Source organism: Prinia subflava, chromosome 7 (genome assembly GCF_021018805.1).
Source record: "Prinia subflava isolate CZ2003 ecotype Zambia chromosome 7, Cam_Psub_1.2, whole genome shotgun sequence".
In the NCBI taxonomy this organism is placed as follows: Eukaryota; Metazoa; Chordata; class Aves; order Passeriformes; family Cisticolidae; genus Prinia; species Prinia subflava.
The window spans coordinates 23993890-24013795 of record NC_086253.1 but is presented as its reverse complement, the minus strand read 5'-3'; the positions used below and the strand labels follow the sequence as shown (position 1 = coordinate 24013795).

General features: G+C 41.6%; 1 protein-coding gene across 3 annotated transcripts in view; it reads left to right on the top strand.

The window, feature by feature from the left end:
• The first annotated feature begins 1052 nt into the window (after positions 1-1052).
• Positions 1053-19906, top strand: part of ATP8A1 (ATPase phospholipid transporting 8A1) — a 115877-nt gene continuing 97023 nt past the window's right edge. For 2 of the 3 annotated variants that reach the window (XM_063401853.1, XM_063401852.1), the window contains exons 1-4: positions 1053-1596; positions 15596-15710; positions 16862-16961; positions 19394-19492. In XM_063401853.1, the coding sequence (XP_063257923.1) occupies positions 1548-1596; positions 15596-15710; positions 16862-16961; positions 19394-19492 (363 nt within the window). In that variant the 5' untranslated portion in view covers positions 1053-1547. Of the gene's footprint in view, positions 1597-15595; positions 15711-16861; positions 16962-19393; positions 19493-19906 lie in introns of those variants that run through there. The other variant, XM_063401855.1, reaches the window with a different exon arrangement.

Below are 19906 nucleotides of genomic sequence, written 5' to 3'. Positions count from 1 at the left end.
CATTAACATAACACTGCCAAGTCCATAATTAAACCCTAAGCCCCAACATTTACATGTTTTGCTTGATCCATTTACAGAGATTAAATTTATTAAATTTATATAATTTAAATCTTTTATCAAAGATTCACTCTGTTGGTGTCAAGAAAGACTGTATCTATCTCTTATTTTCTTATTGTGGGTGTGTTTGCTCTATACTGAAAACAACAGCAATCCCAGATCTGTAATCTCTGTTATGTACTATCTGGAGGACACAATGGTGGCCTTTAATGGACACGTCAGCCTCAAATCCTCTCAAGATTTATGAGACAATAGCAGCTTTATTCCATTTCATAACTTCCATCATCCTCTAGGCAGTCAGTATGCCTTATGCCTGACTGAAACAGATGCAAGACATAACTATGCCAAGTAGCCCTGCCTCCAGATCCCATCATCTTTCCCTGTTTGCCGTGGCTGTTTTTCCTCGCGGCGCAGGGACAGCGGGAGGCAGGCGCACTGCTCAGCCTGTTGCAGCCACCCCAGGGTCACGCTCGCAGTCCTGAAGTGAAAGTGCTGCTGCTGCTTCCGCCCGAGGCATCTGCGGCGGGGACCTCCTTCCCAACAGCCCACACGGGAGCAGCGCTTGGATTCACTCTGACTCACGGCTGTCAAACTGCGGCATCCTGGCTGAGATTAAAAATAAAAAGCTAGGCGAGAATTTGAAGGCTGCCTGTCAAACAGAGCGTGGCACCGACACTCTCCTCGCCTCAATGAGGGCTGTGGAACACCGTTTCAAATTCCCTCTCCCGGATGAACGCCTCCCGGCCCCCACCGCGCCCCTCGCTCCATTTACACCTCGCTCGGCAGCGTACGAGACCGCGGAGGGGAGGGAGTCCGCTCCACACATAATTACGGCTGTGCAGCTCTGCCGGCTCGCCGCCCCCTGGCCCCCTGGCAAGGCCACCGGGCTGCTCAGGCTTTGCGGGGCCCCGCTCACCCCGCCCGGCCCCCGGCACTCCCCGCCCCGGCCACGGGTCCCGCCCGCCGTGGCTGCCGGAGACACCAGGCGGCCTTGCCTGGGGCTTTCCCCGCCCGCCCCCGGTGCCGGGCAGCGGCCCAGGGCTCGGCGCGTTCCATTTCCCCCGCGTCACGGGGTGGGGGGCGCATGGGAAGCCCTTCGCTCGCTCCAGAGGCGGGACACAGACCGCCGTAGTGCCGATGCCGGGTTAGGCGCAGTGACCCCACAAGCCCGAGCTCGGGGGACGGGGAGATAGCGGCGGGACGCCTCGGGACAGGGAGGCGCGGAGGGCGGGGGCGGAGTTGGTAGGTTCCGGAGGGGGCCGGCGAGTGCGGAGCGCGGGCGCCGCGGCTGTCAGTGAGCAGCGGCGCCGCCAGCGGGGAGAAGCTCAGCTGGGGTTGCCGGAGCCGCCGCCTCGGGCTGCCGGAGGAGCCGCCGCCGTCGGGCCCCGCCGCCCCCGCCCCGGGCCCCGCGGCGGCGCAGGGCGCGCTCCGGCGCGCGGCAGGTGCAGGGCGCGCCGTTGGAGGGAGGCGGCCGCGCCACCGCCCCGGCGATGCCGGCGGTGCAGAAAACGGTGTCCGAGATCCGCTCCCGCGCAGAGGGTAAGAACCACGGGCTTTTCCCGCCGGCAGGGAGGGACGGGGGAGCCCGGCCGGCGTTCCGGCGCGGAGCCGCGGCGGGGTCTGCGCCGCCTGGCCGGGAGGGGGCGGTGGGAGCCGGTGCCGCGCCGCCGCCGCGCTCCTCAGCCCCTCTCCTGTCGTGCCGTGCGCCCCCGGTGGGGCTGCGGCGGCACCGACCCCAGCCTGGGGCGTGAGCGGTGTTCTTAGGGAGGCCTCGTATTTATGGCTGTCGATGTCCGGTGATCCCCGGGCAGCATTTTGCTCCTCAGCGATGGCAGCGGTGGTTTCAGGGCGAGCGATGGTTTCGTTTTCCCCGCGGTGTGCGGCTGCTCGGCCCGCCGGCCCCAGGCGACAGCGGGGACTCATGGCCTGGGGTCCTCGGCCCGGGAGTAAGCCAGAATCCCCTTTTTGTGTGTAATATGTACATGTGCCCTAATCATCAGCAATAAGCGTTTCTGACACAGGGCTTGTGCCTGGAAGCTTCGGACAGTGCTGAGGTCTCGTGCCTAAGTGGATTTGTTGAACCTCAGCTAACGTGTCAGCAGCTGCCTTGTGAAAAGAATGCCTGCAGTGGAATTACATTACTATATGATTTATTGCGTGCAGAAGTAAAATTCGAAATCGTGAATCCCAAAGCAGCGGTGTGTTGGGACAGCCTGTGGTTTTTGGTTGCTGTAGGTAACAATAACAGTGTCCCGGTAATGACATGAGAAGTATTGAGACAGGTATGCAGGATTCATCCCCTTGTCTGAAAATTTCCTTGCTTAAACCATGTATCCTTTTTCTCTTTTTTCTTTTTTCTTTTTTCTTTTTTCTTTTTTTTTTCTTCTTTGTTTTTCTAGGCTTGGTATAGGGAGCAGAAACTTCCTCCCTGTATCTTTCTTCCTTCTTCCAAACAAATAATATTTTATTTAATTTTTGTGCAAGGAAAAGCACAAAGAAACATAGATTAGAAGTGGGCTGTTAGATTGATGTTATCTTCCAGTTTTACCACGTTATATGCCTTCCTCCACCAAAAGTAGGTTTGTAGGAGGTCTGGCTCTGCCTTTGCCTAGGAAATGTTAGTGGCAAAGAAATAGAAGAACACATCTTTCTAAGAAGAGAGGGAGAAAGTGCTTCCTTTCAGGAACATTTCTGAAATGTGTTTACAACCACAGCACCAGTCCTATATACTCACAGTGATTAGTAGATGCATATAATGAGACTAGTTAAATGTCCAATTTTTCAGTGGTTAATTTCAGTTCTTTTCCACTTACCGTTGTTCCAGACAATTGGTTTTCACTGCAAGCTGAGCATTGCATAAAGAAATTGGGAAAATTGATGCTCTCTTTAAAATTATCTAGTTACAGAACTCTTAATGGTTATTAACTGAATAAATGTGGTATTCCCTAAAGGTAACTGGCTGTCTAAGATTTGCAATTGCAGTAAAAAGAAAAAAGAGTCTGGTTTATTTTTCAAGGTTGAATGACTGTGAAGCAGTTAAATACTGGGTTTAAGAAGCTTACCAAAACCACTTCCTTTAGGACTGACAATAGGTGTAAAACATCTTTTAAGAAACTTAACTTTTGCAAAATGGTAGGTTTTTTGTGACACCAGTCGAGTTGATTCTATATGACTCATATTTTACTTTACTATATATATAGTACTACTCAAAAAATTTGAAATCTGTTACTGTTTTTTTAGTCTTACATTAATGTGACACTAATTAATTTGATCTATATTTAATCTTTGTTTAGATTTAATTCACTATCAAACCATGTTGTCTCCTTTTTTTTCTTTTTGAGATGAGCCCTTCCAAGTCCAGTTAGTCCATACATTCAGACTACATAGTTGGTGTTTCTAAACAGCTCTTTGTAAATACTGCTGTTTTCTAAAGAGGAAAACTCCAGCACCCTGCTGTATGGGTCTCAGGGACATAAAGGAACTGTCAAACCCTGGTTCTGGCAGTCACCCAGGTCTTTTAGATAAGCCCTATGCCAAGTGATGATAAGGCAGCCTTCAGAGAACTCCACCAAAGTCTTACCCCCAGTGCAGAGTTGTTACTGGCAGGGTCCCTCTAAGAACTATTGTTCTTGGAACAGTAGTAATACTGTAATCACAAACAACAGCTTCCACGACTCCTGTCATAGTGTGGACCATTCCTTAACCTAATACTTGTGGGGGTCTGACAGACAGTATTACTTTCCTTGTTTTAGAATTTTTGTATTGTATTTTTGGGTTTTAAAACTCACTTTTATCTTTTGTCACTGCAGCAACTAATTTCTGCTTCAAAGACCTTTTCCATGGATCATGAACTACCTTACCAGGCTGAAATGTCTTGGACACCATCTTGTTAAAAATAAGACGCTTGACACGGCCAATATATCAAGCAGCAATTTAATAATTAATTAATTAACATGGTAAAGTGTGAGCAAAGAGGCAGCGCTGGGTACAGTGGTAGGGGTTTTCCCTTCCAACTGCACGCCCATTGCTGGTTTTGATGGTATTTTATACATATTCATAAGCTTTCTCAGCAGTTTCCATTTCTAGTTTTAACGTCACAATTCAATACCTAACAGCCATAAATCTATAGATTGTCCTGTATAATTCTATGGACCATTGTGATCTATTCTGATATTTCAATACTCCAGGATGTACTTCCAGGATATGTTTTTCCAGGTGGTGGGATCTGGCTTCCAGATGTGGGGGTCCCATCTCTATTTTCAAGTCCATCAATCTCCAAGGCTGATGTCCCGTTTCCCTCTCCAGGAGTCATAAATCAGTGAGCTGAAGTCATATCTTCATGTCCAGGATGTTTTCCCACCTTGTGTGAGGCCTGAGCCCCCTCCTTTTTCCTTCTTTTGTCTAAAAGAAAACCTTTTTGCACTCTAAAACTACAGTTTAAAATTCTTTAATACAAAGCAAGCTTCTAAAGTTATAATTAAAGGACACTAATTGCAGAATAGCTTGAGACTTATAATAGATAATTGCAAGCAAAAGATTTATTCAAAAACTTCCTTCCATGCTTTCCTCAGCTGTTTATTAGAACTCATCTTTATAACTGTCCCATGGCTGTGTTCCATCACTATGATTACACAGATTTTCTTCATTTCCCTGACACGAAACATAACTTTGTATTTCACAGTCCCCACTCTGCTTGTATAAATTTTTATTTATCTTGCTTATTCGTGTCTGGGTTTCGAACCTGGCCAAAACTTTAGCAACTTTTCCCTCTTCATCCTTCTTCTTTAATTTCATTATTTTGGATATTTTAGATGTTTTCCCAAAATGGCCAAATTCCCCTGTAGCTAGTTCAGGGTCTACTGGCATCACAGCAACCTGCATACCTTGTATCACAGAGTGGATAAGCCGAACAAAGCATGGAATTAAGCAAGGTAAAAACAACAATCCAGTCAATGAACATAATATTATAAATACTATTTTCTTCCACCAAGCCCCCCCTCCAAACAACTGGTCTCACCATGGAGCTTGAAGGATAGAATTCTATTGTTGAACAGGCATTTGTTTGTTACTTAAATATCCTTTTGGGTTTTGTGGCTACCACCGATTTTAGAGAAATTTGTGGTATACATTTTCCTGCAAGGGGTTTCCCCTACCTTTGTCTCAAAATCTTTCCCTTTCTTGGCTATGCATTCCTGGCCTATCACTACATTTGTCAATACCCATCCTTCTGTCCGTTCTTCAGGTTTTGTAATTCCTGTTCGCTTCTACTTTAAAATTTGTGCTACTTCTAACCCTTCTCCTCTCTAAGGCTATTGCCCTGTCATTTGGGTCCCACCACAAATCCAGCACTTGGAAATATTTAATTCTATTACAATTCATTGCATTAAATCCATAAACAAATTCTCCAAAAGTGGAAAGGTCTAACTCTGGCAGCTGTTTCTTTAATTTCTCATACAAATTTGGGGAAGCAACTTTAGATTCAGAGTGGGTTTTCAACCCTTCTACTGCTTTCTGCACTAAATTCTCCCCATATTGAACTCCTTCCCCATCAGTGTATCCCCACATACTTGCTTTGGTAAAACATATATATTCTTCTCTTCTTGGACATGTCTGGTAATTACAGCCAGCTCCTCCTCTTGCTCTTAAATTCCTTTACATCCAAAACTCCCTTGCTCTTCACAAACACTTAACTGACTTTCATCATAACCACCTTTGTTTATATGGGTGTGACCAACAAAGGATACCGTTGTGACTCCTCTCCATTTCACTGACTGGTGACATGGGTGACAATTGTCAATTGCCGTGGCAGTGCTTACACACATGATCAGGTATATAATGAGAGGTCCAGTATGACATGCCTTTCCACCCCTCCAACCTATTGGGTTGCTGCCAACAGTTGGGATTTTCATCTTCTTGGTGGCAAAGGTAGAGGTCAATCTGGTCTTGCCCTCTATTTATTCTTACCTGAGAATTGTTGGCAGGCCCACTGAAGCTCTGTGCCACTCCTTTACTTTACTTCAGTATCTGTCTGGTATCCAATTGTTGTAATCACACTCAATTCTTTCGAATTTTGCTTTTGCTTCTTCCTGTAGATCAATCCCAGCCCGTGTCCTGTGCAGCCAGGTCCCCCACCAATCCTTATCACCTACTTTAATGTATCCTTTCTCTACTGCAGCCCTTAGTGTTCTACCTGTCTCTTTCTCTATCTCATCCCTACAACTCTAGCAAAGGGTACTAGGGATCCTTGCCCCCACCAAGTTTGTATACCACAATTTCTGACACTCAATGCACCTGAAACAACCCCAGGGAAAACATTTACAGTTTTGGGTAGGACATTTCACTTTCCTTGGAAGGTTTTGATTCTGAAACCTCAGGTACAAGAGTTTCTGAAACATGCATCAATCCTTTTTAAGTCTTATTTTCAGTCCTCTAGGAGCAGATGAGATTTTCCACTGAAGCTCGGCCGGTGCCTCTGTTGGTGGTCCCACTGGTCCTTTAATCGTGATGTGTGGGTCCAGCCTTTCTCTGCAGTCTGGATGGCTGTATCAGTGGTTAAGGGGTTAAATATGGGCCTTCCCATTTAGAAGATAAGGTCTCCTCTTTGCAGCTTTTAACCAGCACTCAATCACTTGGTTTTATTTTATGTATGCTAAATCCTAGAGGGGTAGATTGAGCCAATATTCCTTTTTCTCTCAACTCTAATACATGTTGTCTAATTGTTTGGATATATTTTCTGAATAGTCATATCTTCAACTATTACTGATGTTTGGGGTATCTCCTGGGAATATGACATTCTATAAAGCATTTCGTATGCTGATAGCCCAGTATCTGCATTAGGAAGTGTTCTTATATTAAGCAATGCTAAAGGTAAACATTTTTTCCAGGACATTCTGGTTTCAATCATTAATTTGGTTAAATGTTGTTTTATAGTTTGGTCCTTCTTTTCTACCTTCACAGAGCTCTGAGGGTGCCAAGGGGGTATGGTATTCTCAGGAAATACCCATGGCTTGTGTTACCCCTTTGATGACACTAGAGGTAAAATGGGAGCCTTGATCAGAATCAATGGCTCGAATAACCCCAAATCGGGGAATAATTTGTTCTAGTAGTATTTTAATTACAAATTTGGCCGTGGCCCTTAAAGCTGGGTAAGCTTCTACCCAGCGAATTAGTTGATCTACTACTACTAACAGATACTTCCACTTACTGACTTTTGGAAGCTCAGCATAATCCACCTGAACTCTTTCAAGAGGTTCATAGGCTATTTTCTTACCGCCCCCCCCCGCTGAAGTTTGCCTCATTACTTTTTTGTTGACTCTCTGACAAGTAACACGCCTCTGTGTTACTTGCTTTGCTATTTCAAAAAAATCCCAATACACCCATCATATTTTTAAAAAATGATCACACAAGGCTCTGGTTCTTCAATGAGTATGCTGATGTAATTGGCTCAAAATCTTTTGTGCATAGGCTTTGGACAAAATTTCCCACCTATCTAAGAGTACTCCTTTTCTTTGTTCTTTCTTAGTATCTAATTTCTTTATAGCTTCTTGGGAGCTATAAAATTTTTTTGGACTTCTCTTTGAACTTTTGTTATAATATTCAACTGAATTGTTTCTTTCAATTCAAAAGCTGCCTCTTTTTGCAGCTTGGTCAGCTATGTTATTTCCTCTTGCTAAATAGCTTGTGTTTCTTTGGTGACCTTTTACATGTGTAACAGCTATTTTTTTCTGGTCTTTTTAATGATACAAGCACTTTAAGTATTAATTCTTGATAGATCAACCATTTTCTTTGGGTATTGATCAAACTTCTCTCTTTCCAAATCTTCCTAAAAGTATGTACAATTCTAAAAGTATACTTTGTATAAATAGTCTCCACTTTGTCTTTTAACAGTTCTAAAGCCTGGTATAACGCATATAACTCCCGGGCTTGTGCGGGCCAGCTGGAACTTAATCTTTTCCTTTCTACTGTCAACATGTTTCCTCCCTTTACAATTGCGTATCCTGACCTCTGCTTCCTTTCTAATACTTTGGAGGAGCTATTGATGAAATATTTCTCCCCTTCAGATAATTTTTTTTTTTTTATTTCAGTTAAATCTGGTCTTACTTTAGTTTGTAATTCAATTAACTCTACAAAATCATGAATCTGTTCTCCAGTTAACTTCTGATATAATAATTTTGCTTTTTGACTATACTTTTTTATCTACTGCCTACAATACTTTAATAGCTTTACCAGCTGTCTTATCTCTCCCTTTGTTCTGGGAGAAGGTAAGGCAAGTATGCCCGATACTCATTCGGGGTCCAGTTTCTTTGTTCTTTTACTTAACTAATGACCCAAATACTTCATTTGTGCTTCTACAAATTGCAACTTGGACATTGAAGCTTTCAAACCCTTTTGCTCTAAGAAGTTTAATAGCTTAATTGTGGCTTCTCTTGGGCCCCAGGAACTGATCTAGTTTATCAGACATCCCCATTTCCTTTTTAAGGGCTCTCACATCCCCAGTGTTCAGTGGTACTGATACATATCTAATAGCTGTCCTCCCCTTCCCCCCTTGGTATCTTGCTATTAGTACCTTCCTTAATGGATCTAACTGGCCCCTTTTGCTCTCATCATCACTGTCCTTGCGCCTTTCTGCCCGAACTGTCTCCCTGCTTCTATGTGCAGGTGGTGAATCTGGAGGACGAGGCAGAGCCACAGGGGCTTGAGGTGCAAGCAGTGCCATAGGGGCTTGAGATGCTGGGGGTGCTGGATTAGGCACCTCTGGTGGGGCAGCTGGTTGTGGTAGATAAGGGGGGAGGTTGTGTAAGTGGCCTCATGGATTCTTCTCCTTTTTTGGTTTTTAAAGCATACAGGGGAGAAGGCCAGGACTTCTGCTATAAAGCAGCATAATCGCTCTCTTGGTTAATTGGATCCTTTTTATTTACACAGGCATTCAGGGCCTGACAGATCCACTCCTCAGATGACCTGTACATTGGCCAGTACAAATTATCAGGTCGTGTCATTTCTTTAGTCCATTCCATCATACAGTATTTTATCATTTTCTCTTTACTTTTTCCTTTCCTGGATTTACATTCATCCTAAAATTTTAACATTAACCCCAGGGGACTGTCCTGTGGTAAAAAGCTCCCTCCTTTCCCAGTACCTTTAGTACTTCTATTTGCCTGTTGGTTTATACCAACCCCTGGGTCCTTGCCTTGGCATTGACCCACCCTAAGAAACAGGTATTCCCTCACTTGCCTCGACCACACTCTTTCTGACTTCAGTAATGAAAGGCCTTCCTATTTTCTCACTTGTCTAGGATTTCTTTAATAAAAAGTCCCTTCAACCAATACCGCTTCCCGCCTCTGATTTACTGTAAAGAAATCCTCCCCAACTATTGCCGCATCCCGCCCCTGACCTTTTTATATGAAAGAATTCCCTTTACCAACACTCGCTTTGTTCCTTCACCTGCCGCTCCCCTCGCGGAGACACGGAACCGAGGTTAGAAGAACTCCACAATCACTTCGTGGTCAGACCACGTCTCACACACACACCACTCACACTCTCACACGTGTGTACCCGTTCTTAGCCCACCTAACCAAGCGATACTTACAGCCTCCTTTTCTCGCCTGGGTCTCTGTGCACGAGTTATTACAGGTGAATTTCACTGCAGCTTTATCCGGGAGCTCAAAATCCTTTGCTCACAATTTACCTCGAGGATCTCCTTCTCCCTGAAAGATTCCCCAGTCACTCAGGGCCACCTGAGGCAAAAGCCTGCAAGGTGGGGCGCCTCCCCGAGATCAGGGGCCTCCCTCAATGGATTGGAGGTGCCCGCATTCTCCACCAAATTGTTAAAAATAAGACGCTTGACACGGCCAATATATCAAGCAGCAATTTAATAATTAATTAATTAACATGGTAAAGTGTGAGCAAAGAGGCAGCGCTGGGTACAGTGGTAGGGGTTTTCCCTTCCAACTGCACGCCCATTGCTGGTTTTGATGGTATTTTATACATATTCATAAGCTTTCTCAGCAGTTTCCATTTCTAGTTTTAACGTCACAATTCAATACCTAACAGCCATAAATCTATAGATTGTCCTGTATAATTCTATGGACCATTGTGATCTATTCTGATATTTCAATACTCCAGGATGTACTTCCAGGATATGTTTTTCCAGGTGGTGGGATCTGGCTTCCAGATGTGGGGGTCCCATCTCTATTTTCAAGTCCATCAATCTCCAAGGCTGATGTCCCGTTTCCCTCTCCAGGAGTCATAAATCAGTGAGCTGAAGTCATATCTTCATGTCCAGGATGTTTTCCCACCTTGTGTGAGGCCTGAGCCCCCTCCTTTTTCCTTCTTTTGTCTAAAAGAAAACCTTTTTGCACTCTAAAACTACAGTTTAAAATTCTTTAATACAAAGCAAGCTTCTAAAGTTATAATTAAAGGACACTAATTGCAGAATAGCTTGAGACTTATAATAGATAATTGCAAGCAAAAGATTTATTCAAAAACTTCCTTCCATGCTTTCCTCAGCTGTTTATTAGAACTCATCTTTATAACTGTCCCATGGCTGTGTTCCATCACTATGATTACACAGATTTTCTTCATTTCCCTGACACGAAACATAACTTTGTATTTCACAATCTCAGAAAGAGCTAAGCTCTCTCTCACATGAAGAGATAATGATAATGTTATTAGAAAAAAATCAACTGTTCTCCTCAGATAAAACAAACTGAATCAGAACTGTCAGAATGATGTGACATGTATCATTCCCAAGAACTGGTCAACAGCTGCACAGAAGAATTGACACTAGAATCTGTAAATTATTGCAAAATAAGATTTGTAGGTGTTTTAGGACCTGTAAGCCAACATCTTACCTGCACAGAAAAAAAGAATTTGAGCAAAAAGGAACTAATGATTTTGTGCCATTCTTCCAAACCTCTTCAAGTTCTTCATGGCTGATGAAGGATAACCAGGCATGCTTATAACCATGTTTTAATAGATTTTTGTGTCTGTTATCCTGTTGCAAGGGACAGGTGGTATGTGTATCAATAAAGTCTTGCTCATGGCACAGAAGATCTGGCCCTCTTAAACAAATTTAGGAAATTGGTGTCATGTATTCTGCAATTGCAAAACACATGGGGAATCTTTGAGTAGTGTGGCCTACATAAAACTTCATTAAATACAGTAACTAACTGTGGTTATTCTGAGCTATATATAGCTTCACAATTAATATATGTATCTATTAAATAATATGAAATTGAATCATTCAAATACTTCTATTTCCTTTGAGAGGTTCTAGGAGAGTGGAATTGTTCTTCGCAGGTCTTAATAGGGGTCTCTGAAGATTGAAGCAATAATTCTTTTCCTCTGAATGTTGGTGGAGTTTAGTGAACTATATTAGGTCACTGAGAAAGGGTAAAGAGTTGCAGTACCATGATGCTGCCTACCAAAATTAGTAAGCAATAACTAGTTCTTGTTGATGAAGGTAAATACCTGTACAAAATCTAGGTGAAGCTGAACTTGGGTAAGATGAGATGACTTTCACATGAAGAAGGAATCTATTTTGAAATTCTGTAGGGGTCATCAGATTGTCTTCAGCAGACTGTTGGTTTTTGTAGTGCCTAATATATCCTGAGGTATTTCTACTTACGGTCTTTAGGACTATATAACATTTTACCAGATTTAGTGATCATTACAGTCACTTCTATCTGGAGTTTATTTCTGCCAAGTATGTTTTGATCTCAGTGCTTTGCAACAGGGAAAAAATCCTGGTTTAATTCCAGACAGGCTTGACCATCTCAGTGGTACCAGCAGGTTCAAGCAGGTAATTTAAATTCCCTTTTGTGCTCTGACTCCTCAGAAGGACAGACTGATGGGTTAGGTTCCCAGTGCCTATTCTGTCACAGAAGGTCTGTCATAGCTTTGCAACAAATCATTCTGAAGACATCTTTTTCATGCTGATTTCATCTTTGAACTATGCCACATGCTTCAGAAATATGAGCTAGCAAACAGACTGTTCTGGCTTTGGCTGGGATAGACTTAGTTTGCTTCCTAGCAGCTGATACAATGCTGTGGTTTGGATCTAGGATGAGAATAGTGTTGATAATGCACTGATGTTTCAGTTGTTTCTGAGCAGCACTAACACTAAACCAAGGACTTGTCAGCATCTCATACTGCCCTGCTTGGGAGAATGCTGGGAGTTCACAAAAATTAGGGAGGGGAACAGCCAGGGCAGCTGCCTCCCAGCTGACCAAAGGGATATCCCAGACTTTTTTTTGGCATTATGCTGAACAACAGAACTGGGGGGAGAATTGGCAGAGGGCTGGCAGCCTACAGCTCAGGGACTGGATGGGCATTGGTCAGTGACTGGTGAGCAATTGTGCATTACTTGCTTTGTATATTATCAATATTTTCCCTTCTTTTTTTGTCCTATTAAGCTGTTTTTATTTCAGCCCATGAGTTTTACCTTTTTCCTGATTGTCTGCCCCAGCACTTGGGGTAGGCAAGTGAGTGACTGTGTGGTGTTTAGCTTCCTGCTAGGTTAAACCATAGCACTTAGTTGTATGAGAGGTTCTTGGCTGCAGCATCAGCTTTCAAAGGTTTTGAAAGCTCTACTTAGAGAATTAAAAATAATTTTTTAATGATTCAGAGGAATGTATTGAAATCTTTTTGACAATTTGGTTGAGGATTTGTTTTCTTCCCTTTATTTCCTCCATATTACGGTATATGCGTATATAACATTGTCCCATTCTTGTAATGAAAATGAGGCTGTATTAAGGAATGAAAGCTGAAAGTCTTAAACTGCCCTACCTAGAGGAAAAATTAGGGCTATGGAATTTACTGTTGTTGTTGTTTTACTAATGTAGAAACTTTTTAATCAAGTCTGGTTTAGGAAGAGTCTCTGCAAAAATACTGTGTGTTTGAAGGGGTGCTTCTTCCAAATTTATTGTTGGAATCTAAATATGGTCTTCAGTAGGTGCTTTTGTTGAAGGAAGTGCTAATTGCCTTGGGGGCTGTGTTGGTTTGTTTCATTGGTTACTTACTTGTTTGCAATTTGTTATTGAAGTTTTTTGGGGGTTTTTGTTTTTGTTTTTCGCTGGGTTAGGCTGCCAAATGAGCCCATGTGGTTCCTTGAGGAGTATTTTGTTGGCACCTGTTAAGGTGGGCCAGCCTGTTAGGCTGGCTGCCCTTCCTATGAAGAGACTTTTTGACATAAATACTGATGTTTGAATGTGTGTGCCTTTCATCGGGCAAGGAAAGAAACAGAAATTGCAGAGGGTGAATATAGTAGTGGGAATTTCCTGTATTATTATAGAGTGTGTGAATTATGAATGGCAAATGGAATTAAATTAAAAATTTCTGCTGAGCCTTTTCTCAATGTGTGAAAATTGACCTTGCAAAGTAGTGTCTGGAAGGTATTTTGAATTGGTAAGAGGCAAAATCCTGGGCCAGTGGACTGGAGAATGGCTTGGATTTTGCCTAACATGTTTACAAGCATTTATAGAATGTGCTAGAAATAAGCATTAGATTTTCATGTGCAGCCCTAATTATCCTTGACATGCTGTACATTCTGATGTATTCAGTTGCATTATAACATAGGGGTTTTCAGTGTCTTATTCTCATACAGAATGAATCATGCATATTTAACAAGCAGCTATACACACAGACTATTGTTATCATGTTAAAACTTTATGGTGATTGATTTATGCTACACTTGTTGGTACTTTACAAGCTCCAGCCTAAAGACTGCTTAGGCCTGTTGTCAGCAATATAGTGGCTGATTGGTTGACAAAACATTAGTGAAAAGCCTTGGGAGAGGAGAATACATTGGTATCCCCTTTTACATACGAAAGTTGGGATGCAGGCTGGCACAAGATTCCTCAAAGTCCATAGACGAATATACAGAAAGCTCAACTTTCACTGGCTAGTGGAGGCAGGTGCTGGGAATGTCAGTGAGTCTAATAAAACTATTTCAAAATAAGCACACACAAAATAAAGAATATACTCATGCCACTTCTCTGGGAATAATCTGGCGTGTGTCATAAAGAAGATCTGGAGCAAGTGAAGGAATGATATCTCATTGACCAATGAGACCAACCAGCTAAGATTAACCAGCATAATCGCCTTGGCTTCCAGTGGTCATTCCCTTCCAGCTCAAGATTGGTCCATCACAATGAGCAAGAAATCAAGCCAAGGTAGCAGAAGGGCTGGATGAAGCAAGGCATTGGACGCTGTCCCACACAATATCCTTGTCTCTAGAGACACGTGGATTTGAGGGATGGACCACACAGTGGATAAAAAAGTGGCTGAATGGTTGCATTCCAAAATTGCAGTCAATGGCTCAGCGGAAAGCAGTGACAAGTGGCTGTCCTTAGGGGTCAGTGTGGAAACTGACACTTTTTTTAACACCTTGGTCAGTGATTTGGACAGTGGGATTGAGTGACCCCTCAGCAAGTTTGCTAACAATGCCAAGCTGTGTGATGCGGTTGACATGCTGGAGGGAGGGAAGGTAATCCAGAGGCACCTTGACAGAGGTGGGCCTGTGTGAACCTCATGAAGTTCAGCTTTTCGCAAGAGTATGTAGTGATAGGACAAGGGGGGATGACCTTTAGCTGAAGGAGGGTAGGTTTAGATTAGGTATTAGGAGGAAAATCTTTACTATGAGGATGATAAGGCATTGAACAGGTTGTCGGGAGAGATTGTGGACTGACTATCCCTGGAAATGTTCAAGACCAGGCTTGATGGTGTTCTGAGCAAGCTGATTGACTGGAAGGTTCCCTGCCCGTGACAGGAGGGTTGGAACTACATGATCTCTAAGGTTCCTTCTAACCCAAACCATTCTATGAGTCTGTGAATTAGCAAGGAGTCCCTGACAAAGCGCACGTGTCAAAAGGGGAACCTACAAGAGGTCAAAGCAGCAACAGGTGGCTGTAGAGGAGTAGAGAGAGATGGGTTTAGCTGGCAAAGTCTGTCTGGGGTTTAACCTTGTGAGTGGCTTGTAGATGCCATTGTTCTCCTTCAGATGTAACAGCAGGAAGATGATGACTGTGGGAAAGGCGGTGCTTCTAGGCTGCATGCCACAGTGAACCTGGAAACAAAAGACAGACTAGGATGCAGTAAACACTGTCTTCTCCCCTTTAGTCTCTACCAATAAGATCAGCCTTCAGGAACCACAGGTTCCTGATACCAGTTGGAAAGTCCAAAGACTTACCTTGGTGGAGAAGGATCAGTTTAGGGAACAGTTAAACAAACTGGCAATACAAGAGTCCATGGGAGCTAATAAGATGCAATCACGAGTGCAGAGGGAGCTGGCAGGTCTCACTGTTTGGCCACTCTCAATGACCTTTGCAAGGTAATGATGGTCTCTGGGGAGTGCAGATTTTTACTGAGCATCTTGACTATATAAAAAAGCTATTTCTGTTTTTTCAGGGGTCATTACTTGTGATAAATGCAAATACACTGAGTTCACATTTACAATAGATGTCCTTTTTGTCTCATGAAGTGCCTTGAATTTTGTGTAAGTAAATCTATTTATATGGGAAATCATGCTGTGTTTTTACAGGCTATGAGAAGACAGAGGATGTTTCAGAGAAAACTTCCCTAGCTGATCAAGAGGAAGTGAGAACTATATTCATCAATCAGCCTCAGCTAACCAAATTCTGCAATAATCATGTCAGGTATTAACAAAAGCACTATTGCATGCTGACTAGCAAAATTGAAAAGGTTTAATTTATTCTGCTTCTGTCATTTCCACTGGCCACCAATGACAGTCTTAGACTCTGGAGGGAGGAATGAAGTGAAATGAGGAGACAAGTAAGCTGTTTCAGTTACAGACCTGACCTGAATTTTTAAGAATGGAGTGGGGAAGGTACAGCTGCCTTACAGCTGTACCATCAACATGTCCCTAGAGGATGGATTTGTTCTTCAGGGTTCAGTTCAGTTCATCTTTGAACCTATTCTTGGTGCAGATGTACTGCACTTGAGCTCAACATTATTTGGAAACACTTGGCTTTTTCAGACAGCCAGTTACAAAGAGGATGTGATTGCCTGTGAGCCTAGTTTTCAAGTTCAGGCTTTAGGGACTTTGCTGATGGTTGATGCTGGGGTTTTTTGTTTACTTTAGATGAATTTTAAGTCATACAGTAAGTACTCGTAAATAATGTGGGTTTAGATCTGATAACATGCTCATTTTTGTTGTTAAAATCCAACGGAAATGAACAGCAAAGATAACTCTGTCCCAGGTAGGTGTGTTTTCTGAAGGTACCTTTGATAATATACAGAAATTTTGTAGACATTGAGAATAATGTGGTGAGATTTTCCATGATCCTTAGAAACTTTATATGCTATTTCTTGCTGTATACAGCTTGTCCCTCTGTCTTCTGCTTGGGTACAGAGTAGAAGTCTTTTGCAGGATACAGTCATTCCCCCTTATATTGACGGTTTTATGCAAGGTCAAAGTAATTACTACTTAAAAAGAAGTTAAAATATTCTTACAAGTCTTTTGCTCTAAAGTTTTTGGCGTGATTGTTTTTGCATATGTTATTTTAGAACCTTAGGTGGTGGTGGTCTGTTCTTAAACAGATGTAAATGGCTGACAGCTGGGAGCTCAAACATTTTGTGATGATGGCTTAGCAGAGATTGTTTTACTAAGATAATTTTTCTCTTTTTCAAGCCTAGCAAAAGCACACTTGATATCCAGTGTTTATCAGTTTAGAATCAAAAAGCAAACTGTTTCATTTGAAAGCTTGTATAACTGAGAGGCAAAGAATACATTTGAAGAATTTTTTGTACTGTTATAATAGCATGTGTTTTTGTCTCTTCCTCTCAGCACTGCAAAGTACAACATAATCACATTCCTGCCAAGGTTCCTTTATTCCCAGTTCAGAAGAGCTGCTAATGCATTTTTTCTTTTTATTGCATTGCTTCAGGTAAGATCAACAATAAGATTCTAATGTTTTAAACTTGCTAAGAGATCATTTATATTATAGACAAAGATACTGAGATACTTGAGGTTGCTGTACTGTTCTTTCCAAGCTAGCTGGCCTATCAGAAAAGCTGTATCATGTAGACATATTTTTAATAAAATGCTTGGTTTTGTGGGTTTTTTGCTCCTTGAAGATAACAAAATGCACACAAAGATTTTTCTATAAAACAGATTAAGTATAGCTGAAATTCTGTTGGGTCAAAAAGACATGTAAAAAGAAAATTCCATTTAAAAGTATCTGGCATATACAGAAAACTGTTACCTGTAGTTTGCATTTCTAGAGGGTACTGTCTAAAAACCTCAACTCTATGAACTTTATTCCTGTAAGTTCTTTCAAGGTACAGGAATTGCAGCTGAGGGGAAGTGATTATTTATTCTTAGAGATAAAGATTTAAATTGAGCCTGGACAAACAAAACCAGTTATGGAGTCCAATACTACAGCAACTATTTCCTGTAAACCAGCTGATCAATGTACTGGTTAGGAAGGAAGCACACAGTCTGTTTATATCACCACTGTAGCTTCATTAGATACGTTTGTAAAGTTAAATCCCTGATCTGGTTTTCTGAGACTTTTTTGAGGTACGTAACATTTTGCACATCTATATTTTGGCTTTGTGATAGCTCAAGTTGAAAACATTGTGGAGTTTTTGTATACAATTTTTTCAATGAATTAGGTGATGATAAATGAGAAATTGAACTGTGTTCAGGTGCAGTTGTAATTACCACTGACTAGTTCTACACTTCAAACATATTTGATAAAAACACATTTTCTGCATGATTTCAAATGCATTGTTTACAATGTGTTGATTTGTCTGTTGAGGAGGTCATTGTGTTAGGGATTAACATACCAAGCAAAAATTACTGAAAAATGGCACATGAACTGCACTATGTACTTTTTCCTTCCTCTCTTCAAATGTTTCTTCAGGTCAAAGTTTATTCCTCTGTCCTTAATTCAGTGTCTTTGCTTCCACTTTAAGTGTTTGGGAGTTTTTTATGATGCACCTGTATAAGTAGCTTACAGCTTTTTTCCAGGGGGGAAAAAGTTCAGGGTTTCACTAGATTTTCTGCCTGCAAGCCTGTGGCTTCTAAACAAGCATCCTAATAACCTCATCTCACATCTCAGGTTAATCCAGTGATCCAGCAGTGTTCCCTGTGGTGCCGCTCTGCACCTCAAGCTAGAGAGAATATGAGGTTTCTTTCAGAAGTGTTAGCAAGTGGAGTGTTAGGACTTTAAAGCCCACGGTGTCAGGCTATCAGTGAGACTGCGTTGCTAGGAGAAGGAAATAGAGGCAAATGGAATTGGAGTACAGGCTGGTGACCCTTTTGCTTTCAGATTTTATCTGCAAAATAACATGCAGTTGGAATGGGAATTTGGACATATATATGTATGTAGAAATAGCTGGAGAAGTAATAGATCCTTTTCCTCTGTAGCCTACATATAGTCACTTGCTGAACAGTAGCTTTCAGCCTCATTTCCATTTAATGCCTTGAAAAACTTCTACAGTAACCTGGAAGATAGATCTATACTGGCCTTACAAGAAGCATATTAAAACATCCTGTTTTCTTTCAGAAGTGCAGTATGATGGTAGCAAAAAGAAATTTATGTCATTCATAAGTAACATTGTCTGTTTCTCAAAACATTTTATGATAAATTGAGGATCTCTATTAACCACTTTGAGGCACCACTAGTTAGTGTACTCTTCTTGCAGAGTTCTCATTGTCACACTGCATTATCCATAATATGTCTGTTAAGGCAGCAATCCTTTCAACTATCAGTCTTGCCATTAAAAACTCTAGTCAATATAAGGATAATTATGGATAACTATCCATGTATATCACATAAGCAGCTGCATTTTCTCACAGTTTACTTTACATACATGTTTGATTGCATCATCTGTGCCCATACCTGGTTAGCAAAAATGGGGTTTTTAAAGTAGTCTGGTGGCTATTTTGAATTTATGAGTTAATATCTAGTATGATTAAAAATATCTCTTAAAAGATAAAGACTGTAAAGAAGCAAAAATACCTTGGACTAGTGTCTACTCAAACAAAAATCCAAATCGCAAAGTTTAGTTCTATTATATAAATACATATTTTAATTCAATTTGAAATACAGAAAAGGAAGGTGAATATTCTGCAAACACTAAAACCTCTGGAAATAGTACCATTGAACACTATACTGCTTAAAATGCAAATGTTCTTTTATTGTATCAGCTGCTTTTGAATTGAAGACTGTAAAACTCTATCGGAAGTAATTAAAACCATGTCTAAAAAGTGAATTCACTTGTCTTTATTTGCACAGAAAGTACTGTTTCTTGTATTAAAAATGTTTTCAACCAGCAATGCAAAATATTTTTTCTCCTTTTTTTTTAATAGCAAATACCAGATGTATCACCAACAGGCCGCTACACAACATTGGTTCCTCTCTTATTTATTTTAGCTGTAGCTGCGGTGAAGGAGATAATAGAGGATATTGTAAGTATTTAATAACAATATTTTGTAAATAGCTATCATATTTTTCATTTATAATATTACAAAAATGTTTCCCAGTTGTCAAATACAGGTCCAAGCATTTGATGTACCTCTTTATTTCTCACATCACATATATAAAATCCTTAGTTTCACTGTTGTGACTTTTCACGGTTTTTTAGACAGCATGTTTTTTTCCTGTTCCTCCAGCCCAGTGCAATTTACTGTTAGCATTTCCTAAATGCTAGCCTTTTCTTGGTGCTAAGTGTGATCTGCTTGCTCCTGATGGCCAGGAACAGACATAGGATTGGTCCTTATTAGGCAGTGCCTCCATCTTTGCCAGGCTTTTCTAGGCTCTTTCCAGTCACTGTCTGTAGTGGTTGTTTTGCTTTCTTCTTGTATTGAAAGAAAACCTTAAAA